Source organism: Cottoperca gobio, chromosome 8 (assembly GCF_900634415.1).
Source record: "Cottoperca gobio chromosome 8, fCotGob3.1, whole genome shotgun sequence".
NCBI lineage: Eukaryota > Metazoa > Chordata > Actinopteri > Perciformes > Bovichtidae > Cottoperca > Cottoperca gobio.
In genome coordinates this window covers 1,463,536-1,489,556 of record NC_041362.1, presented here as the reverse complement: position 1 = coordinate 1,489,556, position 26,021 = coordinate 1,463,536, and the positions used below count along the sequence as shown (strand labels likewise).

Sequence of the window (26,021 nt, the reverse complement as noted above, 5' to 3'; positions counted from 1 at the left end):
AAGCTGCAGATATTACAAAGTCAAAATGAAAAGCCTCATCCCCAGGTCAGCCGTCTGACAGGTGATGGATGTCATTTAACCTTCTCAGCAGCTGGTTACTGGTTTAGACACCAAAGTAAATAAGGCAGAGGGCGGAAAGTTGAAAACACCTCTCCAGGCCCGGATCCATTTTCTCCTCATGTGATATAGTTGCCTTTCGAAGAGTGATTGATTTTTTTTTAACGTCAGCGCCATTGATGTTTTTTGGAGGTCGTAATTGCCCCTGCGTTAATGCATGCAAATGAGAGTTCAGGATACATTTACAGGAACTTGTACACCCCCCCCCCCCACACACTCCTCCTCTAATGTGAATTAACATCAATATTTATCTTAGTTCTGTTCTTACCTCATTCGCATGCTAATTGCTACAATTACCATTAAATAAGGGCCCCGGTTCAGAGGAAATAACCTGCTGCTGAGCACTTGAATTACTGACTTGTCACCTGTGTGCACATGATGCACACACACTCACACACACACCTACACAGAGACAGCGAGAGAGGAGAGAATAAAGAGAAGGTATGTTAACATCTGCCTTCTGGTAGATTTCTTAAATCCCAAAGCAGCTGACAAAACTACAATGCAACAACGAGATTATACATATTTTTGGAAAGCTCTCCCGTCAGTGGCATCACGGTTGGAACTCTGACATGAGAAGACAGCACAAGTAACTGATTGGAAGAGTAGGCCAAATTGAGAATGAACGCTCATGTATAATGATTGGAGGGATCCCGGAGAGGGTTCACATGAAAGCCCAGCAGAGTGCCAGCCCCAGTTACCTGCAGAGTCGCAGTCGAAGTCTCTGCCTTCACCTGTTTTATTGGAGACGACGCCGGCGTGTCAGTGACAGCGAATGTCCAAGTTGAGTGGGAGTAGATTAGATTAACTCCCCTGTGAAAGAGCCTTGTCTGCTTCCATTGTGCGTCTTGTCTAGTTAAACCGACACAGGTATGCACGGCAATAAGCAGGTGCGCTGACATCAGAGTTGTGTTGGGAATACTGCCACTGATTGGAAAACCTATAGAGTATTCTTCAAACACAAACACATGGCTGATGTACGGCTTCTAAACCCCCGAGCAACCGTCTTACATGAAGATCAAGTGAGTGATTCTTTAGAGCCACCGGGGTACAAACTGTACTGCACTGCACCCACCGGACCCCACGCTCCGTCCCCGGAGGGGTGCCTCTCCCTGCAAAGACATCCATTTTGTACATCGACATGATGGAAGTGCGAAGGTGTTATTGAAAAAAGGCCTTGCAGGGAGGAGAGACTACAGGCGCTGCCGCCGCCGCCGCCGCAACCAAAATACAGGCCGAGGAGCTAACTGGATAGAGACACAGAGCCCGGTGCTAACCGAGTTGTAAACTTCTATTGCCCTCGAGGCTGCAGGCATACTCTGATCATCGAATCAGCCTGTAATGTAGGAGAGTAAACTCAGACCTTGTCAAGAAGATAACAGAAGAAGAAGTAAAGCAGAGAGAGGCAGTGTGTACACAGAGAACAATGCAAACTAAAGAAGTTTGTGTTGTCGGGAGCAATATCAACTTTCACCGTCCGTCTGATCCAAAGAGGCTTTTTTATCTCTTGGTGGGTAAAAGTTTGCTCTTTAGTGCACACGCAGCTAACCGCCCTCAAACAGAAATATGCATGAAGAATGATTACCAATGTCAGAGCCGTCTTGCCTTTTGGCCTGGCCTCGTGCTCACACAGCACAACAGGGGAGCTGCTGACCTTTGCTGATGGCAGAATACCTCATCGTGAAGGCCTCTCCGTCGTAAATTAGTAGACACGCCGCGCAAGATCTATTAGTTTGCTCTTTTATCTGTAATAATCCTGACAGAACAAATAATATCCAGGCACACTCTGAGCAAAAAAATAAAGGGTGAAAGAATTATCATAATCATTCAAAGTGATGCTTTGGGACTGAAAGGAACGAATGTGAAAATAAATTCACTTTCGATGAATCGACTGCACTCGCAGGGCTGAAGTGAACTGTGGAGTGGATGGATACCATGGAGCGCTGTCTGTCTTACGCACACAAACCTCCCTCGTAAATTATCTTGAGCAATGTAGAATTTATGAGGCAGAGATATCTCACTGCCGGCCTATCATTTCCACGGCTCTGTCACCGTAATTCTCTCCAAAACTGCCCAAACTCATAGATAAAAACTGGCCACTGCAGCTGCACGTGAGCGAGAGCGAGAAGAAGAGGGACAGTAAGTGAAATAAGTGAGTCTGCATGAGGAGGCTGTGGTCGCTTTCGGACTGGAGTGCCCACTACATCTGGGTAAAAGCCACCAGAGAATATGCAAACGCAGAGTAAAGGAGAGGACAAGTGTGACAATTAGGATTTGCTCTGTTTACGTTGCGTGAAATCAAGTGTCGGGGGAATTCGGTGAAATGGAAGATGAGTCAAATTGGCAGGCTTACATTTTATTTTTATTTTTTTTGTCCCTCAGCTCCACAACAGCTTTTACCTTTTGAAATATGTGTTTGTGTTTCTCTGTGTCAGTGGGAGTATACGTGAGTGTGTGTGAAGAGATTTGGGGGAGCTTTTAGAGCGCTATCATAGAGTAGGTGGAGGACGGTGGAGTGTATCAGAGAGGGCAGTCTGCACATGCTGCCCTGTGAGATTGGATTCTCACCCATGAAATGTAAGCACACAGAAAAACGCTCTGCCGCAACAACCTCCTATTTACACAGCAATTTTCCACTCGTTGCGACAGAACTAAATCGCATTTGTCTCCCTGCCGTTGATACCACGCTGCCCTAGAATTCCATTCATATCCAGTTAATTAGCACTTCCTCTCCCGGCAGCAGAAAGAGCAATCATTGGACGAAATGTGCAGTAATTTATTACAGTTTATTACAGTTCATTGAGGAAGCCAGGATGTGTTGGATATTAGAATGATTACTTGTGTGTGTGCTGATAGCAGTCAGTGTGACAGGAATAATAATAATAATAATAATAAAAAAAGTTATTTACCAAAAACAGCTGGACGGATAAATTAGGCCCTTTCTCTACATGACAGTATCTCCCACTTCTGCGCTGTTTCAACGTTTGTGGGTGAAAAGCGACGTCTCTCAAGCTTTACTCCCTCCTTTGAAAGCGTTAATTGCTATTCATTACTCCCTATTGCTGAATGATAACAATGTCGGAGTTACAATTCTGAGTCATTAAATTAGAAGGAAAGGGGATGAATAGGAGGAGCGGGCAATGGGAAATACTCATCCCCGTCGAGCCCTGACAGTGTGCTACCGTTTAAAGGGTTGCTTCACTCAAATGAGGCACAAAACCGCACGTTTCCTGACTTCTGGTAGCATCCAACCACGCAGAGAGTCACGCTTTGATCTGCACCGGCTGCGAGACGGCTGCTTCCACTACCAACGGAATTTAATTTGTGGTGCTCGACTTATTGAAAGAAAAAAAAGGTCCCCCAACAAAACGTCTCTCCAGGAACAACGTGCTTCCACCGTCCACTGTTTGCACAGGGACTATATACCGAGCGGAAAGTAGTTCCAACATCTGCACCCTGTGTCTTGATGCTTTCAAACAGTGGACGTGTCAGAGGAGGTTCTGCAGAGGTGAGAACGTTTTGTCATTGTGCAGATGTTTCTTCATCAGTTTGATAAAACACAGGATTTATTTCTCCTACATAATATGCAACACGTCTTTTAAGAGACAGCGTTGATGGCAAGTTACAACTTCAGGTACGACAAGCGTTTTGTAATTTGGGTCAACGGAGCCTTTAAGATTGAATATCTGCCTGCCCCCAACCCCCTCCCTCCCCCAGCAGCTGCAACATAAACACAATCGTGTGAGGCTGCTTGCTAAACCTCTCAAACACACACATTCCTTCATCAACTGGCCACACTTGCATCAGTCTCCACACACACACACACACACACACACACACACACTCGGAGGAGAATACGCGAGCCTGCGGAGGCTGTAATCTGTAATTTGTAAGTTCCATTTGTTTTTAACACACACCAAAGCAGTGGTCCTGTGGGACCTAATAAAACCTCATAAGCACACGGAGAGGAAGCCCGAGGCGCTGCTCTTTCCCACAGATCTCACCTTGATAGATGATTTTAAAAAAACACAGAGGCGTGCTGCACTAACAAAGTGCTGCGAGAAACAGCAGCGATATTTAGACTCTCCTTCTGAGGAGGAGGAGGAGGAGGAGGAGGAGGAGGAGGAGGAGGAGGGTGAAATTGCATGAGCTTCTCCTCTCTTACAGATTACCCAAAGAGCAGCAGAGTAATCAGAGATACCTGTTTGGCTGCCCGCGAGGAAACAGGAGAAACAAAGTCGGTGCTTTCGCTATTTCTTTTTCTTCCTCCTGTTTTTCAGGCCGAGTTGAGATTAAGTAAAGACGAAGGCCCCGTTTGTTGAGGTCCTTCCCATAATCATCTGTTTCACAGCGTTACAGGGAGTAGCCAGTGGAGATGTGTTGAATCATGGCCATTACTTTATATTACTTTAGGTCTCTAAAAACAAACGTGCCATAACTGGCAATATCGGACCCCCAGCTCCGCGTTATAGAAATAATAATAATAATAAAAAGGCTCATTTAATTTGGAGAAACAAAAACAATTATGAATGTGCCTGGGTGGAGGTCATCTCCTCTCTGCGGCACTTCTGCTCTCACGTTCTTCTCACCTGTAGACTTTTTTCCTTTTTTTTTTTCAAGGAGAACTTGAAATCAATTTCAAGCCCCATTTAATTTTATACGCCCGTACATGCTGACCCACAACAGCATAGTTCAAATATTGATCTTCTTTAGCGGGTGACCCAGGGTGCCCGTTAGTGGTCAAACACACTGTGCAGCTGCATCCTTTAAGAATTAAATAATGATATGAAAAGAGGAACTGAGTGTAGAGGAGAAACCATTCCCTGAGACGTGGCTGCGACGCGCCTGCTGCTCCCATGAAGACCGATAATGACCTTTTGGAAAACTAAATTCCAGTGTTTTCCTGGAGATGTATTTGTCAGCAACAGCAGCGGCGGCGGCGGCGGCGGCAGCAGCAGCAGCGTGACTCCTGGCAGTGGAGACAGGCTTGCAGGAGCACAAGGAGAAGCGGTAATAATGCTTTGCTGTTCACCACTGCCATTAAGCCGCTGGTGATAAAAAGGTGCAGTGCTTTTAATGCCTTGTGATCGCTCCTTCCTTTTGTTTTTTCCTCACTTGTACGGCCACTCTGTTAACTCAGCACACGGGGTAAATACGTCTCGTTGGAGAGGATCCCGGCGAGGAGAAGGCTTGAAGGACAGTGTGAGAGTGACACTACATTATAAACATACTAATCACAGCTGGCTAAGATACTGCAGTAAAGAAATAATTGGACTCAAGCTGGTCTGGCTGCTTAAGCATTTTAGCGTGCCATTTGCAGAAATAGAAAACCTCAGGACACATTATATTCTCAGGGGGGGGAAAGAAAAAAGCTACAAATGGTTTCTACTGTGAGGTTATCCTCCTGTCTTTATCCCCCTGTAACTGTATGCATGTGTGTATAAGTGTGTGGATGTAGCGAGAGCTCCCGCGGTGTAAAGACAGCGAGGTGTTGTGTCGTGTGTCTTGTCTCCCCCCCTCTCGCCAGTCCCCTCTCCTCGCTCACAGTCTCCGTTTGGCCTAAAGGAGCGCTCAAGCGAACCGAGTAGCAGAGATTTCAAAACCAAGCCGACAGTCCTGTAGCTGTGTTAAACGGCCTGGGTGGGAAATAAGGCCACTGCAATGCAGATCTGACAGCAGTGAGTGTCAGCAGCCCTCTGCGAGCAGCAACCTCTCGCTGAACCTTCGTGAGGCATCATACGCCACATCTCAGCACCGTCGAGTGCTGACGGGAAATATAAAGTACTATAAACTTCTCATGTGGCTGCTTGCGTTTACACCACATTTATAGTTGCATAACTTCTTTCTTTTTAAGTTAACACAAATATGCAAGCATTATTGTGGAGAGTGTTAGCATCAGCAGCACTGTGAATGCTAATGCCCCGATGCTATAGGTCCAACATATAGACGAGAGGATATTTAGCATTATTGGCTAAATGTAAATACACATTTATTGATGCACTGCGCAGCACGTCGTGTGCAAAGCCCTGCAAACATCCACCTACAGATGACAAGAACTCCTCACAGCCACACACATAAATATACATATGTAAGCTGAACCCCCCCCGTGCAAAGACTGTTTGTGCCATTCCTCTGTACAGGGAACACATTGAATTTAGTTCCATTTACAAAGGTCTAGTGGAGTAAGACGGTGGGCAGCCTGCAGAAGAAGAGAGAACACACCCGTCAGCCTGACTGTGAAGTCTCTGTAGAGAACAAGCAGCACTCGCTCACACACCAAATGAAATTTCAAAATAAACGACTGAGCTGTGATTTACAATTCTCCTCCGGGGCAGAGAAAAGTGAGAAAACATTTCAATCAGTCCCTCCGCCTTTGTTATGCTGCTATGAATCAGCTGTTTAAGGGACAAAACAGCTGAATGGCGGCGAGAGAAAGACTTCGCACCAACACACGGAACATAGCGAGAGGTAAATTCCAGAGCCCGTGAAATTGGGTTTTAAGTTTTTTTGATTTGTGCCTGATTGAATGTGGGTGAATTGTGCTCGACTACATGGACTGAGAAACAACAACGCTGCCACTGCTTTGTGATATCATGGAAACATTCCAGATGCAGCGTTTACCTGTAACACAGGAATCACAAGATCTGGGTTTGACTCGCAGGTGGTTACAGCACGAGGCCGCGGTGTCGTTAACAATGCGTTCGTCCGTCTCTAAATACCGTCTGACCTGCTGCCTCCGCTCAGCTCTCTGGTTCCTGCTGAAGATGTTTCCTCAAACAGCCGGAGACATTTGCTGCAACTTGTTTTTCTTGCATTTGTTTCGGGACTATTTTCAGCTGCAGATTACTTCACATTGCTCCAAAGAGTATTTACAGCAGCAGGATGTGTGTGTGTGTGTGTGTGTGTGTGTGTGTGTGCTCATTGTACTGAAGGAACGTGTCAGTGCAGCAGGGTGGCACAGAGGAAGACGATAGATCAGCCTCTGCATGCACACGCTCATTGTTTTGGTCTTATCATGGGATTGGATGACAATAAGCAGATACAGAATATGAGCAGCTGTCCTCAGGAGCGTATGAACAGAGCGCGTCTTATAGATTCAAACAGAAGCGATTGTGTGTTATCCCGGGAGGTCAGCGGGGAGGTGTCGCGGCCCCTCCGGGTGCCATTTGAAGCCCGACGAGGCCGCGGCTCGCTTCTCAAACTCATCTCCGACGCACCCACACCGGCCTAACGAGAGCCCATGTAGGGACAGAAACCTATTAGGCCTCCCCAGTTACAGACAGCATCTCCATTTACAGCTGTCAATAGTGCAGCTTGGCCTATAATAATTATCCCAGAGGAAGGAGCCGTCTCTGTGCGGCTCGCATTAGTCCGTCCCCCCGAGACCGCCAACCTGAATCCTTCGATATCTAAAGTCCCCGTGAATAGCGGCGCTTTGGGAGGCAGGATCAAGGCCTGAACCGAGGGGGAAGTGTGTCACGAGTATTCCCAGTCCCCTCCTTTCTGCATCCCTCGCCTTTAACCAGATGTATCAGTGTGTGTGTGTGTGTGTGTGTGTGAGGAGGGAGGGAATCGCTTCCAGTACAGTCGTAGAAAAGAGATCAGCAGAGGCGGAGGAGGAGGAGGAGGAGGAGGAGGAGGCCGCTGAAACCAGAGAGCCCGGGCAATTCCTTTCAGGATCCACCGACATAAAGGGATCGCCTCTCCTAGGTGACCTAACCATTTAGAACGATACCGAAGCCGTGTACAGTTAAGGGGGAATTCAAAACAGCACGACCAAAGAAGCCACAAAAAAGAAATCAATAGATGCAACAATAACAATAGACATCAGCGCCGTGGCATGCCATGATCGGAAATCCAATTACAAATCAAAGGAAGGCAATTTTAGAAAAGGGGAGATGTGGAGATAAGTCCGAGGCTAAGACAGTGAGAGAGATGTGACACGAAGACAATAACAACTGCTGCGCTCTCCTCTTTAGACATAAGTAACACCCTGCTTCCCACCCAACAGCATCGTCTTAGATAATAGAGTTACATTTACGAGCGTTGCCATATGCCCACCCAGTGCCTGGTAAATAGAAAATCCATGAGATGCCATGTTTTTATGGCTGCGAAGACAGCTACTAACTACCACGAGCAAACCTGAGCCACCCCGTCAGCTTCGGCTCGTGCCATAAATATATTTATACTTAAACACGGGCCTACAGCGGCGAGCATTGCGTGCCGTAAAAGCCTCCCCGCACTGTAATTCATAACTCCCTCAATATCCAGCGCCGTAACTCACGAAATGAGCCACTACAATACAAATCGACGGCAGGAGAAGAGTGACATCATCCTGCGGAAGGATGAAGCCGGCACCCCATGTGGCAGAGAAACTCTCCCCCTGTCGAGAAGAGGGACGGCCCTTCGGCGGCGGTGTGATACCGCCACTTTTTTTTTTTTTTTTGGGTAATCAGAAGCCCACAGTTCTCCCACCACGCCGCAGGGAGTCTCTCCTTGTGTTAATGAAAACAAACATTTAGCCGGGATTTATATGCGCCGCAGCCGACTACAAAGAGCATCAAAGCAAAGTGCCTGGGAACACACCCCCCAACACTGCTGCACACACATAAAGGCAAGGTATGCTTCACTAATCTTTTATGTAATAAACTCCTGTCTTCCTGTGATATCACGCGGCGCCATGTTCACACATAATAAGCAAAGCTGTTCAGAGCCCAACTTAATACAGTGTCTGATTTGAAATGCAAACAAACTCTGAGGCAGAGGCTATCACCTCAATCTATCCCCCCCCCCCCCCTCTGTTCTCTGGCTGTCATCTCCACGCTGCAGCCCTGCACTGTGGCGAGGGGAGGAAGCAGGAGAGTGCTGGTAGTGCGGGGGAGGCGGGGGCAGCATCTTACGAAGGATGGGTGATGTGGGAGGAAAAGGATGGTGGGTATGAGGTGGGGGGGGGGGGGGCTGGCCACAGTGTGATTCAGAGGGTTGTTTCCCCTCACAGCGCTGCAGGGCGAGGATTTACCGCAAAGGGAAAAAAAGAGAAAAGAACAAAAGCTGCTGAGACATTAAAGGGACTGAAACAAAAAGGGTTTCATGAAAATAGCAAACAGGAAGTTTCAATTTCAGATCCGTCTTGGACTTTTAAAGAAACCTACTGTGGACACACACACACACACACACACACACACACACACACACACACACACACACACACACACACACACACACACACACACACACACACACACACACACACACACCTCAAGAGGCTTACTGGCCGTTCTGAGGATTTGGATGTAACAGGGATGTAGTGGCAGGTAAACCCACCTAAACTCAGTTTGTTAACATTTCTACCGGAAGCTTCCGGAAGCTTTTCACAGCCCGACATTAAAACGCACCTTTTAAAATATCGCTGTCATCAAAAAAAAACTCTTCAAATGTTAGAAAAATGAAGTGGAAGTTACTTCAAAAGGAGAGAAAATTATAATATTGATTTAATTTTATTAGGGAATAATTAATGTGAATATGGTTTCATCACCACACACACACACACACACACACACACACACACACACACACACTTTTACTTTATGAATTAGATTAGAGGATGAGACGTTTGTGCCTTGGCTCGGCCACAGTGTGTGTTTTGGTGGCACCTGGCTGCCTCCCCCATCCCCGGCTGGCCGGCGGGGTGTGCCCGCTTTGGACAGATGGGTGGGAGGGGGTGAGGGTGATTACCATGATAGCGGGGGAGAAAGGGGGAGGAGGAAGATTCAAAATGAGAATGTTTGCATCGCAGGCAGCCTCACTGGTATTCCCCCCCCCCCCCCCCCCCCAATCACTGCAGTAACACACACTGTTTACTGCAACACATGCAGCTGGTAGTAACCCCACCGCCCCCCCAATATCCCATCCCCTGAATTAAAACATGTGAATTATTCAGCACACAGACAGGCACACGGGCTCTTCAGAGTCACCTTGTTGTTGATTTTTTCACCCCCCTTCAGAAAATTGCAGTCTTCAGGTTTCACAAAACAAGGGGATCAGTGACAGAATCAATTTCCAGAGGAGGAGGACAAAAAAACAAAAAGGAAAATCAATGTTAATTTGCAGAGATATATAATTATTCAAAGTGTTGTCACTCGGTGATCAGCGTGAGAAGAATGGAGGGTGTGGGAGAGGAGGGAGAGGAGGAGGAAGAGGAGCTGATGATGATGATGAGACCATTTGAAAGAAGTTTTAGCTTCATGTTACAAGTCGAGATGCGTTTTATCTGGAACTTCCTCACAATCAGACGGGATGCTTCGACAACGATAAGCCACGAAGCCCAGATTACATAACCACGAAACACTTCATATCATTAACTCAGACTGCAGCCGGTGCAGACAACACTATGCACACATGTTTGTGTTCTTCTTTAGTGTCAGCAGATCCGTGTGGGGGTCAGATCAGGTGACAGGTGAATGAAGCAGGTGCATGTCAAGGTGCATGTTATGGTCACACAGCTGAAGAAGAGGAGTTGATCCCTACGCGTTGGAAAAGTCACTTAAAGTGTAAGATATCCTTCTTATCTGTGTAGCAGAGCACAGCTGACCACAACATTCAGAGCCCAGTGAGTCATGGAGTACTGATGTACACAAACAGTGCGTGGCCGCGCGTCACAGCCACCGCTAATTCTCTGCTTTATTTCACTCAACAAGGGGGGAGGGAGAGAGAGGAGGGAGAGGAGAGGAGGAGGGAGAGGAGAGGATGGTTGAGAGGATAAAATTAAAAAATCCGACCTCCCCCCACCCCCCTCTTCACCTCCTGTCCCTCCCCACAAAGGCAGGGTGAGGGTCAAGGGTGAGACGGGTGAAAGTACTCAGAGTAACAACACAAAGCGAGCGCGATGCTATCACGTGCCGCCGAGGAGCGCACGGAGGAATGAAAGGCACGGATGGAGAGCGAGGGAGAGGAGAGAGCGAGAGGGGGAGAGAGAGAGAGCGCGAGGGCGACACAAGCGAAGCTTCATTCAGTCTTACCTCGGGCAGGTAGAGGAAGGCAGGGGGACACTGGAGCGAGTGTGGTAGCATCCCGGAGCCGGAGAGCAGCAGGCAGCCGGAGTTGGCCATGGAGCTCAGCGTGGGGTGACGGGACGCTTTGCGCATTTAGCAGGGAGATCCTTTCGCTCTACTCTCTTTCTTCCTCTCTCTCTCTCTCTCTCTCTCTCTCTCTCTCTCTCTCTCTCTCTCTCTCTCTGGCTCGCTCGCTCACTCTGTCTATTCAGATCACTTCCTTTCTTCTGCTTCCTCTTGCCTTTTAAAAATGTCCCTTTCGCTGGCTTTTGTGTCTCTATTGAAGGTGTAGCAGGGAGGCGAGCGGTGCGCAGACAATGTGCATGTTCCACCTTTATCACTACAGCTCTCTCTCTCTCTCTCTCTCTCTCTAGGTCTCTCTCCCCTCGCTCTCTCTCACTATCCCTCGCGCGACTCTGTTTACTTTGAGCGTGATAAAAAGCCAACATAAGCATTCAGACACAGAAGGGGAGGTTCTGTGCAAGAGGAGGAGGAGGGGGAGGAGGAAGAGGAGGAGGAGGGGTTGTAGAGCCGACAGGGGGTTGGGTAGGTTAGGGTGGGGTTATAAGAGTGGTGGTAGCATTGAAGGGGGGGGGGGGGGGGTTACTGATGAAGTCCCGATGGATTCATACATCAAACGGTGCTGGCTGAATAACAGAGGGGATGTGAATGACATTAGAACAGCTGATCCTGGGCATTAGCACCTCGTGGGACACTGCATGCTGCCTTTTAATTGCGGCCCCCCCACACCGCGAACACACACATAAACACACACCCCCTTGGTGGCCGTGCCACCTCCCTCTCCTCCGCGTGCCTCAAGGACACATACTGTACGGCATGTATAGCAGACATATCTGTGAAGCCGGGGGAAGTGCATTCAAACAAAACAGGCTGTTGTTAGGGCTGTGGTGACATCCTTCTTCATCTGCTGCTGCGTCTCCTGAGCTGTTAATATGCATCCAGCCAAGCATGTTCTGCAGAGCACGCTAATAAGTACACGCAAAACAACTCAGGGCTTCCTTTTAATGTATCTTTTTCATTAATTCTGTTTGATACTGCTTTAAAAGAAGCGGACAAAGAGAATGCACAAGATGGATTCGTTACATCACAGGCGCCAGTTGAGGATAGAGAAGCGATTACCTTTAAAAGATGGAGAAAACGCCAGAAATCTATCTTGAATCTCATCCAACGCAAGCCCGGCTAACAAAGCCTTGATGTCTCAGCAGAGATTGGTGGAAACGTGGGCCATCGCCAGCGTACAGCAAGGTGTGGTTACTCTTGATCTTATGGTTCTTCTTAATGCAATCAAGTCACGTCAAGACAATTTATATTTATAAAGCCCAAAGTCACAAATTTACCTCGAAGGGCTTTACAATCTCTACAATATAAAGCCTGTATCTTTGGATCCTGGAGCATGATGCTATCACATGCCACCAAGGAGCACCCGGAGGAATTAAAGGGATGGGAGGAGAGTGATGGAGAGTGTGCCAGTCAAAAGATCCAACTTGGTCCTTACAAGATGATTTCTATCTTTTGGGTGGCTTATTGTTTTTACAGCGATTCAAAAACGCTCTTGTCTTGTGCTCACTGATGGCAGTTTCCCCGGCTGGAAAAACAACTAAGACAATCAGAGCTCTTCAGGCAGGATTAAGAAGAGGGATGTTATCTTCCTGTGCCAGAGCCAGAATAATGGCAACAGAAAAAATTGCCTCAAAAAGGCGACAGGCGGAGATGAGATTGACGCAGCTGTACAGGTTGTTAGAAATCAACTTAAGGCTTTAATGCAGGCGGGGGTCAGTCAGAAACATGTGGCTGAAACTTCCCAAGACGACTGCTAACATTGTTTCTTTTCTTACAGGTTTAAATATGCACAAGAGGCATTATCTTATTAGGTTCAGGTTCAAAATGATTGTTCTCGATAATTCAGAAAATACTGCAATAAAAAAACACAATTTTCGCCAAATATTTAGTCAAACATGTAACTAACAGATATCATGAAGCTTCCCCACTTCATGACTCACATCAACACAACTTTATATTACAAGTGTTTAATATGTACATGAGGCGTTATGTAATGTAGCTGTGGAGAGTTTAAATCTACACACACACACACACACACACACACACACACACACACACACACACACACATATATAAACACGTAGATGTGTGTCTTGGATGTTTGTCTGAAACATGTTATGGAAGCAAAATAGCCCAAAATATAAAACATTGAGCAGTGATTGACAAACGCTGTTTTTGCCCGGGGTGTCTCTCCTCAACCTTACAGACGCACTAACACTTAAATCATCTTTCTTACACCGACGTAAAAATAGTAGAAATAGCTCGGAGCAAAGTGCTCCCGCAGCTCCTGTGCTCTCTGCAAAGTGACGTAGACTGCGCATATTTAGGGATTACTGAAACATGTCTTGGTGCAGGTGCAGTCCCTAACGTTTGACCTTCTGATGTCGGTGCTTTGGCCACTCTGACAGCGGCATCAGGGTCCTGCTGCGGGAGACACAACACGAGCATTAACTCGCTCTGGGACAGATTAAACATGCAGGGGGACGACTGACCCATAATTACACATTCATGCTTGTATTTCATGAACTCGACGGAAAGAAACTGACTAACAAAACATCAGTAACTCTAATAAACGCTCACCTCCATTAGCAGACAGCTTTATTGCCAGTATGATTCTCCTTCCTGGATAATTGGCCTGATTGTTTGATGCTACGATCAGTCATCGCAGATATGTGACGAGGTTTATGCTGAGCGCTTTGGCACAGCCTGCTAAAGACAGGGATCCATCTCCCTGTCTCTCCTCCATGTGTGTTTCTGTCTCTTGCTCTTTCCCCCCCGCTCTGTCTGTCTGTCTCACACAGTTAATAATTCAAATGAGCACTGCCATATCACCCCCTTCAAAGGGACTTGCTGGAATGCTCTCAATGGTGCCTTTTCTTTTTTGTCATGTGAAATCAAAGCCCTGAAACGCGGCAGAGATATCCTCAGTTAACTCCCCACACGGCTGTTCGGCCAATTAAAGACCGATCAACAACCGCTGCCAACGGCTCGCAGTTGATCACCAAAAAGAAAGTGATCTTAATTATTATCATCCTCATCATTTTTGTCACTGTCACCCTTTGTCTTCCTTCTTCGCCGCGCAATCACCACATCGCTGTGGCAGCCCTGCAACAATCAGCATAATCATTATTACCACCATCATCGTCACTGGCACTGTCAGCTCTGTCATGTCTGTCCTTCTGAGCGCGTGTCGCCGGCCTGTTGTACAACAGGATTTACCCTCCGAGGATTTACCGAGTCTGCATGTGTGTGGATTTGTGCAGGTGTGCACACATTTCCGCATTGAGCCCCCCCCCCCCTCCCACCGACTCTGAGATTCAGCTGATTTGAAGCATTACAAGATTTTTAAATCCGGTTTTAATCTCCTCTCAAAAAAAGCATCCAGCAACATCCGTCTTTGTGTACGAGACACAGCTTTGGCTTGGAAGAAGATGTGGAGTGGCTTGCCTTTGGAGCCAGTGTTATTTTAATGTTGAAGAAAAGGTTGAAAGCAGCAGTTCTAGCGGTAAAAAGAAAAGAAAAGCCATCACATGCACTGGGAGCTCAGTCATCACTAATCAAAGGCAATACAAGCGGAGACTAATGGGGCCCAAACGATCGGCGGCACATTCCTGTTCTCCACTGTTTATCGCATGACCGCTGATCAATACAGCCCACTCGCACTAATCTTCATAAGAGATGACTGTTTATTTCCCTTCACTCTGCCGCTGCACAGGGAAGCACCCAGATCCTTTCCTTAAGTAAGAGCAGCACTAACACAGTGTAAAGTCATCCATTACAGCAAAAGTGCTGCGTTCAAAATCAGGGCTGCAGCTGACAATTATTTTCATTATCAATTAATGTGCCGATTGTTTTCTAGATGAATCGTTTGGTCTTTAAAATGTCAGAGAATAACAGATACTAAAGGAGATGTGTTGGTTTGTCAGTCTGAAACCTAAAGAGCCACAAAGAAAAGACAGAAATCTTCATTCTGCATGTAAAATGACTTCCATCGACTCGTCTCACTGTTTTCATCGACATTTCTGTTCATCAAGTATTCGTCCTCTTTTTATAAATTGTTTATTGGTCTTATAAGAGAAGCTTTCTGTTACTTCTCAAACCTTTCTTTTCAGCTAAAACTATAGTACATTAAATATACTGAGAGTAAAATCAGTCGTTTCTTTTTTAATATCAGAACGTAAAGCTCCCCCGGGTCGCAGCACTGACACATCCCGAGAACTATAGAAGATACATGTGGAAGGTGCAGTATTCCCTTCTGAAGTATAGAGCAGAAGTAGAACGTGAAGAAGGTAGAGTCGCTGAACCACAGGACGTGCAACATCATGCACGGACACAAACTTTGCATGAAAGTAAATGTGGGACTCATGTTCTCCATTAGTTAAGTGTGGAGTATGAATAGTCCATCTGAGTGGAATCCGATGGGCCGCTACGCCCACCCCCTGCCCGCCCCACTGGACACACATCCAAGACCTCTGGAGACGCACTCTGAAGAAAACAAAGCAGCAGTGTTGGTGCTGGTGGAGTTTGTTGAGAAGCAGCGAGGCCTTTAGAGGGGCACCCTTGAAGTGCCCCTCTGACAGGCTTCCTCATTATCTGGCATCTTCAGAGTGCCAGCCAACCTCGCTGTAGAAGAGGGGGCACGAGGATGCCTGGATCAGCCGGCCCCGGAGGTACTCAGAGAGGGGAGGGTTGTGCTCTCGCTAAAGGTCCGCTGATTATATCTCAGGCCCAGAGCTTCAGGGATCCCCACTAATTAAAGGTTGTGTCATATCTGTTAGAGATAACAAACCTATGGAGCTCATCTTTTTTTTTTTTAATCAGGGAGTCTATTTTACACACTTCCCTCCTCCCACTGATATCTGCGTTCTCCAGCATCGTGTCAGTTCGCACGCTCGGTCTGTATTCAAGGCTGACCAGCTTTCTGCCCCCAGAGGACGGGGTTCCTGTTTAACCTGCCTTCACCCGTCTTAGCGTGCCGACGGTGTTGTGGAGGCATCGGGGATTCTTTGTCTGGAGGCATAATTAAAGATCTCGTTCATTATTTCTTCACTTTGAGCGCAGATCTGAGTAATTATGAGGCAGTGCCACACAATCACACATGGCTGCACAGAAGAAAGTTAGCCAACACACACACACACACACACACACACAGGAATTTTTTTTCCATCTCAGCATCAAATGAGCAGCATTCATCTCCCACCTATCTTTGGATGCCAATATCTGGCTCCGAGTGAAGTATGCGTTTTCTTTCCTCAAAGCTGTCATGTACTAATGCATTGATTAAAAATTTTGATTAAATGGACAGTTAAGGGAGGAACTGTGAGAGTGATCTGTGATCCATGCCTCAATTGGACGCTGGGATAGGATGTGAGGGCCGTGCTTTTTGCTGCGTTTGGAGCTGAGGCACTTGCTTCTCTAATGGATTTTGAAACAGAGCTTGGCTTTTATATGGTGTCATTCATCCTCATATGTTTTCGCCTGCCACGTCTCACAATCACTGCTTCTTTATGGCAAACTAATGCACCGGGTGCTAAGATCAGCAGGTTGGCTCTGGCCATCGCTCACAGAGCTCCGGCCAGATATTAGGACGTTTCGAAAGCTTCCACCGGAGCAGACAGAGCAGAAACCGAAAGGTACTGACTCTGCCTCCCACACCGTCATACATCAAACCTCCACACCGCATCGTCTACACCCAAAACACACACACACACACACACACACACACACACACACACACACACACACACACACACACACACACACACACACACACACACACACACACACACACACACACACACACACACCGAGCCACTGCTCCTCCTGCTGCTTTGACGAGGAAGAGAAGGAGGGAGGTGATGGAGCTTTATGGCTGCGGACAGTCGACGTCAATACATCGAGCGTTTTACCACCCTCTTATCCAAAGGTCTGGTTTGCTCGCGGCTACAAAGCGCTGAGGCCAGGGGGGGGGGTGATAGTGCTAGGTGGTGGGTGGAAGACAGAGAAGGGTTTTGTCTAGGCATGGTGGGAGACAACCAACAGGGGTGATGGCGCACGCCCCGTTAGCCCTCTAGTCCAAGAGAGGCTATGTTAGAGCGAGAGAGCTGACAGGGCAGAGGGACGGCCAAGCATGGAAATCACATCAGATCAATGATGAAAAATTCAGTGGCGGCAAGAGTCGCTCCCGGGGACGATGTCACATGGTGCATGTAAACGTGTGACTACTGAATGTACATGGAGGGGCTAATGTGTCAGCCAGCAAATATGCGTTCGTCCATTTTGTCTTCTGTGGTTGGAGTGGTTGATTTACAAATGAGTTTAGTAGCAGATAGGAAGTGAATATAAGAGAGACTAAAAGAGGTATACTTGTAAACATTGTTGGTATTTAAAATGGGAACTATTTATCTTACAATCTGTAGAGTACAGATCTGTCATTCTCCATCTCTAAACACTCAACGCCCCACACAATAGGTGAAAACAACTACATTCAATTATACACAGTAGCCCTCCAATATCTCAAAATCTTTAATGGTACATGTTGATATTTCATATACCATAAAGGACTTTATTGATGTTGCCCAAATATCATATGATGTACATTTATTCTTGTTGTTGCTCACCGTGGGATGCTACATGAGACTTAAAGCTAAACCTTATTCTAGACATAAAGCTGCACTCAGTCCAACTATAATCTCTGAATCCTGCCATATAACTTTGATTATTTCTATAACTCAGAAGTGCAAGAATGCACACACGCACAACCAAGCAGTACTGTAATCATGTTAAGTTGCCAATCAATAAGTCAGGCCAATGTTATCAAATCCAATCGTCAGGGTCCAGAGTACTGCACTTTTTCTTTTCCGCCACCTTGTCGATTGCATTCACCTGTTCCCGGGTCTAAATCAGTACCTGATTCAACAGCTAGAGTGGATACTACCTGGCAGCTGTGAAAAGCAGCATTGCTCTGGACTTATGAGGATTGAGTGGGGAGATACTCGACAGGATGTGCTGCTTGACAAGCACATTACAAATATCAGCTGTTCTTTAGAGCCAAAATGTCTCGCAATTCAAATCTATCCAAAGCAATCATTCTCAAAAAAAATATACCACCGTTGTGCATTTTGGATTTCATTGACATTCTTAAAAAAAAAAAAAAAAAAATCAACCTTAACTTTAATGGCTGCAGCCCAAAGCGAAGTCAATTACATAGATTGGTGCGGTGACATAAAGTGTATTCCATTTGGGAGCAGATTGGTCATGCCCAGTAATGTTCCCTTCCAGCAGGCATACCTTTGACCATTACTCTAAACAGGCAGTTGGGGAACCAGAGACCTATTTCCTACAACTGTGAATGCTGGTGTGTATCCCAGAGGGGTCAGGGGTTCACACTGTAGCTACCATGCTCTCATATTTAGCAGCGGGGAGTGAGAAATGGTACATCAATACTGCCAGACGCACGGGGCCACAGTGGCCTCCAGCACACACATATCATATGAGAGCGGAGCGGCAGAGACCACAACCAGGCCGGGAGGTGTCAGGAAATGTGTAGATATATGTGACTGTACCCCGATAATGTGACTAAACAACTATAAGCATCTGAAACACCTTGACTACTTCTGTGAAAAGTCTTTTTGTTTGATTTTGAAACATTGTTGGTGTATTCATAGTCATAGCTTGGTGTAAAATTAAAGGGATGAAATTGGTAGCCCATAAACCACACTACTTCCTGTCACCAGAAAGGATAATACCGTTTGCCTTTCCCCCTCTTTGCTGGTTCGTTAGTACATTTGACCTAACTGATGAGTAAGACTAAACGTCTTGGAAGTGACAGTTTTATCAACCAAAAATGACAGCATTCTTTGGTTCCATCATGAATATTTGGGTTTTTGGATACTTGGTCGGACAAAACAAGCATTTCGAAGGCACCGGTAATTTATAAATGGCATGTTTCACATTCTAAAGATTAAACGATTGATCGATTACTCAGAAAAATGACCAACAGATGAATTGATAATGAAAACGATCCATAGTTTCAGAACTAGTTGGCAGAAAGTCTAAAAGTAGCTTTACATAAATCAATCATATGTAATCAATCCAGCATATCTGCACTATAGGCTCGAAAGATGCAAGAAAGGCCTAGAGAACTTTTTTGATGCATTGACACAATGCGAAAACAAAGGGTTTAAAAAAAAGATCCAGATTCCAATAATCCTGGCATCCATACATTGGATGATGACACATGTTTTATAATTGATTTGAATAATTTATAGATCATTTTAAGAGCTTATCCAGATCTTGCCCTCGGCTCTAACTCAAACCTTTTAACCCCCTTGGAGTTGAAGACCAGTCTAAAGACTGAAAAGGCTAAATGAGTGCGAAATCTGAATGTTTTATGGAGCATATTGTTTTTTTACCAGACGCCTGTTTGGTAAATGCCTGTGTTTTGAGAAGTGCTACTTAAATAGAGGCTCTAAATATAAAGTTTGTGTGGGTGTGAGCCTCTGTCCCAGTCTCAATGTGTTTCCCTCAGTGTTCGGTGTGTCTCTGGCTGTAAATGCTTTTTTTTGTGTGGACACCTGCCAGGCTATAAAACCTTCCTGTGTAGCATGAAGTGCCCAGAGCGTCTGCTGTCGTTACCTAAGACTCAGCCCTGCCCTCTGACCACATCAGCAGCAGCACACACCAACAACCCTGCCACCTCCTGCATGCTCCCCGTTCCACCGCCATCAAAACGTAGCTGCGGGGACTCTCGCACTGATACACACTTTTTACCGTGGACATCTGCCCTGAAGAGAAAGTGACGAAGAGAGAGTCTTTAAGAAATTCCGCCCAAAGGAGGTGAAAGAAATGTGAGCGTAATATCTTGAGTGGGAGCCCTGAATGTAATATTGTACTGAACCCAAATGCTGCGATCGCTGCTCAATATTTTAAAAGATGTCTGGTTTTAATGCCGCTCTGTGGAGGGCATAATATCGATGGCTCCAATGGAAAATGTTAAAGTGTCAAACTCTGCGAGGCGCATATCTGTGAGAAAGAAAATTACAAACATACATATATACACGTGAAGGTGTCACATAGGTAAATGTTCAAGCACAGCACCCTTGGCGAGAGGGATTGTTTTTCCTGGTCATGCGTGTCCGTTGTGATCAGTCATGCTCATGTTGCTGTATTACTTCCTGTGATGCTCACTCGCTCTTTCCCTAATGCTTCTTTTTCTCCACTCTCTAAATGCTATCTGTCAGTAGGTGTTGCAGGACTGATCGAGGCTCGTCTGTTGCCTTTCTCATTACAGCGGGGGAGACAAAACCCGGCAAGCGCAGTAACCTTTCATGGAGACAGAGGGAGGGAGGCATCCACACAGAGCCAGCACCTCCGTCTACTTGACATAACCCTATTACCGCTTCCTTAATTTGTCCCGCCGTGACAACTCGCAGCCAAAGAAACGGTTAAAAGAATGAGTGAACAAAAGCTGCATTGCATTATGGGGGGTGGAGGAGTGAGGGAGGGAGTTGTTGAGGGTGGAAGACAATGGGGAGGCAGAGCTGATGCATCAGCCATATTGGATCGTTTCTATAACGCAACACATTATCCGGAGGAGGGCCCAACATACTCCACTCAACTGATCGCTCTCTGCCTCCGCTCAAAGGCCTCTCTTTCAAATCTTGTTCTTCATTAGTTAACTTTTAGTTTCACATCTCTTCCTCCATCTGAGGTGTGCACGCTTTAAAAAGGCAGCAGGCTGATCAACCGCGACTTAATCAAAAGAGTTTGTCAACAGTTTGCGTGAGAACATTTTCAAAAAGCTAAGAAACGGTGATAATGTTTTATTCTGTTTGGCCTTGTTTCCCTTCGAGAACGTCTACTTTTGTTAAATGTAATAATGCGTCTTCTCTCATTTAATATTTACAAACACCCGGGTTCTAAAGAAGCCTTCAGTGCTTCTTCTTTGTTTCCTAAATCTGTTTGTACAAAACATGATCAAAGCTCCAAGCAGCAGAGTGTACCTCAACATGGAAATGACAACGTCTCAAAAATAACTAAATGACTGGCAAAATGAGTAACAGCTTCAAAATGGCTGATAATAAGAGCCAGTGAAGTATGAGCTCAGTGAAAGTGCCAGACACTCAGACAAATGTGACACTAAATCCTGCATTTGGCACATCCTAAGTAAACAAAAGTGTTGATAAAAGGAAGCCAAAGCAATCTTCTTTTGTGCGTAAAACTTACAAAAAAAAAGGCTTTCTGTTTCCCCACGCTCCAGCTCAGGCTCCTCACCAGGAGCGTCTCCACTGACAGACTGTAATCTCACACAACTCAGAAGCTGTGACATCTCAAATGTCCACGCTGGAAATCACAAAGTGATCGAACAAAAAGACTGAATTAACCTAAATACAGCTGCTTGAGTTCTGAACACTGCTGGGACCAACCTTTAACTTATACCTTCCATTTGACTTCTACTAACTATTATACCTTTTACACCACCTACCTGTGTGTTCATTAATGCATTAAAAGGGGCCAGGGCTCATTTCATGGACTTAGTTTGTCCAGCCGGATCCACGTGCGGCTTGCAAATACAAAATCTGTACTTTTGTAAGTGAAATTCTGAATGCAGAACTTTTGCATCTGGATGCAGCAACAGCAGCATGTTTGGTATTTCTTTTGTAGAGTAGTAATGTCCTCTCTGGCTAAACAGACTTCCAGAAGTATTCTTCAAGTTGCACTACTTTTGCAATCTGAATGTAACGTTTGGATAAAGGGGACACACTCTACATATAAATGTTGTTTCGAGAGTATTGTGAACAGGCCCACCTCGGGGCCGTGAACCCCGTGTCGGTGAGTCGTGGCTCGGGCTGATCTCGCTGCCTCTCTGTGGCCTCTGATCTGGGCTGCAGCGGTGGCAGCCGTGGGTGTGGGTTCAACGCCTGAGCGCGGGAGCTGTCTATGTAGAGAGATTAAAGGGCCTGTATCGATCCACAAGCGCTCATGCATTTTGCATGAGGAAGACATTGTCAAAGAGGCCTCTCAGAAAAAAAAACAAAAAAACAAGTACAGGGAGAGTTCTAGAAAATATGCTGAACTCTGTGAAAAAGCTTAATGTTGAAGTGTTATGCGTGTAAACTTGCTTTTATATATTGGATTGTCCATGAACTCTCATCGACCCGAGAAATCACTCGTTTTTCATTTCTTCCCGCACCTCACGCCCCACCACTCCGTCTTCTTCTTCTTCTTCTCCTCCTCCATTTTTTTTTGGCATATGAGGTTGTAATGCCGAAGTCAGAATGTGAAAAACAAGCCCCCCGAAAAAGAAAAGAAAAAGAAACACTGGCAGCCAGAGACTGTCTAATGGCGGCAGTGAGTCTGTTGGAGAATTCTCAAGTAGAGTGTGAATTATTTAGGATGTGTGGCTAGTGTGCAGAGCATGAAGCCACCCCGCCCGGCAACCGCCAGGCAGAGTGGCCGAGAGATTCAGTGTGCAACAAACATTCGCTCGTCTGAGGACTTTATTTCTTCTCTTCACCATCACTTTGGTGGAGTGAGAGGCTGAGCGCTCGGCTAACACGGTACATTTTAAAGAGTTGGGCAACAATTTAAAGAATTTATTTCCTTCTTTGGCACAAAAAAGAAATATTTGCTCACATGCACATCCGCCAAAACATAAAGGGAAGCACAGAGACGTAACTTTGACCTATTTACAGCCCCCATGATGCAGCTGATTATTCATCATCAACATTTCATGCAGGTCATCATGCATGTTTAAAGGCGCGCCGCTGTACTGTAGCGAGGACCCCCTCCCTCACAGGCTGAGAGCCCCTCAGAGCCTCCTTATCCTGCAAGCACATGTCAATCTCACCTGAACGACCCCGATAACAAGACAAAAGCAATCAATCTCTGATATTGGCCGGGTGGGAGAGTCGGGGATAACACAGACGCTATCAGCGAACGCCAACAAAGACGGAGATTTTCTGCGTGAGGATGATTAGAAACACGGCGAGTGCTGTGGCACGCTGATCTGCGGCGGTTAAACAGGGGCGGCTGTCATCGCTGGCAAATGATGACGCCGAGCGCCGATAGAGGAGATGGGATCTAGGTGTGTGTGTGTGTGTGTGTGTGTGTGTGTGAGGATCAGAGGGGCGGTGTTGATGCAAAGCACACTTAGTACTACACACACACACACACACACAGGGAGGCAGGGACACAAACATGAAACATCAATGAAAAGCACGAATGTATACATCCTGCACACACAGCCGTGCACACATCACATATACAGTATACACATATATGTGTGTACTGTATATGTGTGAATATTCAGGCTTTGATTAAACTCAGATTTTGTGGATACTGTAGTCTTGGAAGTGTAAAAAGCTTTACAGATTACGGTGAATAATTGTGTAGTGTGCAGTAGAGAAAGCTCAGCGAGGCTTTGGGCTTTCAACTAACGACCTTAACATGATCCTGAACGCTGAAGTTAAAAACACTGAGAAGGCTGTTGGTTCATCGCCCCAACAGGGGACACTCATACCGGTTTGATATCCAAAAGAAAGGGCTGATACTAATGATTATTTATATTGTTTTTTAATTAATCAATGAATTGTTTCGCCAATACATCGTCAGGAAGTGGGAGACAGCCTCAGTACCTTGCTTAGCAATTAAAAAGATAAGTCACTCCTTCTCTTATCACAGAAAGGTTGCAGCTAATGATTGTCAATTAACCAGAGGATCTGTGTGTGTGTGTGTGTGTGTGTGTGTGTGTGTGTGTGTGTGTGTGTATTACATTACAAAACATTTAGTCTCCATTCAGCTTGAATCATTTCAAGTCAATTCAACATAAAAGACGGATGAATTGTATTTTCTGCACGTGCAGATCTTCTCATTGTGAACACTTCGGGGTTCTTTGTCTTGATGAAGAACCGCACAAGGACAACGGGACAACGGGAACACAGGAGGACGGTCCCGAACCCTTTTGTGTAACGGACTGTTCTCAGACACCAATTGTGCGCACGACACAACGTGCACTAACAGTAAGAGCAGGGAAAACACGAAGAACAAAAGGTAAAACACAATACCAGCATAACAATGCAGGGGAAGAAATAAAACAAGACTAATGTGTACTGTGTTGTCCTGGTGCATGCTGGGAGATGTCCCTACACGCACACTTTGGCATTAAACGATATAAACTCTACAAACTCAGCTGGTGGCTTGTTTCAAACAGGAGATAACAACCGGTTCAGTTTTTAGACTCTAAAGATGAACAAATAATGTACTTTGTTTTTTAGTGTTGGTGAGAAAATAAGCAAATTCTGACATTTATAAAACTGGAACCAGAGAATATTTAATAATATTTACGTTTTTGTTCTTGATAAATGACTGAAAACGAAGAATCAATTATCAAATCTTCTGTTGATTAAAATCCTGTGCTTCGATTTTCCCCTAATCATTTCAGCACTAATCCAAAATATGATAAAATTAATCATAAAATAGCACCTCCCTCACCCTATAACCGCCACACACACACACACACACACACACACACACACACACACACACACACACACACACACACACACACACACTCACTGTATATGCAGGGTGTGTGAGGGGAATTTTCCAACATCAAAAATCAAAGCATTTAAGCAGATTGTACACAAGCACGTCTTGGAAGCTTGATCTTACTAATCTACAAATGGCTTCTTGTTATTAAACTGCTAATTCAGAGGATTAAAGGATCCATGAGAACACAATCCCCTTTACTTCCTTTCCAGGGTATGCTGAAGGTGGCTTAAATATTAATTAAGCACACACACACACATGTTCGTCCATATGCACACACACACACACACACAGGATGTATATCCGTCTCATTTTGTCAAGCAGCACCTTCATTTCTCACACACACACACACACACACACACACAAAGCTCGACACACACAGGACTATTTTCATATCGCAGACAACCATATCTTCCTGATTAATTCCTTTCATTCTTATTTTAGGACGCTCAGTGCTGTCATGTCTCTGCTCTCACATGAAGCAAAATCCTCATTTGACTTCTGTTTGGTTTTTTTTGGACGAGGAAATAAAATGAGGCTGCAGATAACAGGTTTCACTCAGTCAGAACACACCTGTATTTATTGAGCAGTGTGTGTGTGTGTGTGTGTGTGTGTGTGTTTTGTATTTCTTCTGCTTGTTCAGAAATGTTGCGTTCAGATTACAGCTCATTGTGGATTCATGAAAACGTTTTATGTGGACAATCCAAAGTGTAGCCACAAGATTTGTATTTTTCTTTCCATCTGAAAAACACAATATTTCCATTTTGGAGAGAAATAACAATCTGAATCATTTTTATTGTACTTTATCTCCGACATAAAAAAGGACTCGGGCTAAAAAATGTGCTCATTTTGCCAGCCAAGGGCACGCCAGCTCCTTTAAAGACTACTGTAAATTGTTTGAGTTTTTTCTGATTAATTTCTTGTTTCCACATTTTTCCCACAGCAGAGATCTCATTTTTTGATTGAATCGGTTATATATAGCACATTATACATTATATATAGTACATTAAGACGGACACTAATAACACATTTTGACATGCTCGCCTTGCTGAAGCTGCACAAAGCGCTGATAACGTGGATTTATAAGGTATATCACTGCAGCCGCATTAAACCAAAAGTTAAATTACAGTGTGAACCAATCTATTCCTGATTTTAACAACATCCTCCGTCGCCACATTATTTTAAGTGTTCCTGTAAAAAAAAAAAAAAAAAAGCCATTAT

The 26,021-nt window shown here is 45.5% G+C and overlaps 1 protein-coding gene across 10 annotated transcripts in view; it reads right to left on the bottom strand.

Annotated features, from left to right (window-relative positions):
• LOC115011626 (RNA binding protein fox-1 homolog 3-like) overlaps positions 1-26,021 on the bottom strand; it is a 332,138-nt gene that overhangs the window by 73,109 nt on the left and 233,008 nt on the right. For 2 of the 10 annotated variants that reach the window (XM_029436778.1, XM_029436779.1), the window contains exon 1: positions 11,136-11,561. The exons of the other annotated variants lie outside the window; for them this stretch is intronic. In XM_029436778.1, the coding sequence (XP_029292638.1) occupies positions 11,136-11,261 (126 nt within the window). In that variant the 5' untranslated portion in view covers positions 11,262-11,561. Of the gene's footprint in view, positions 1-11,135; positions 11,562-26,021 lie in introns of those variants that run through there. 10 annotated transcript variants of the gene reach the window in all.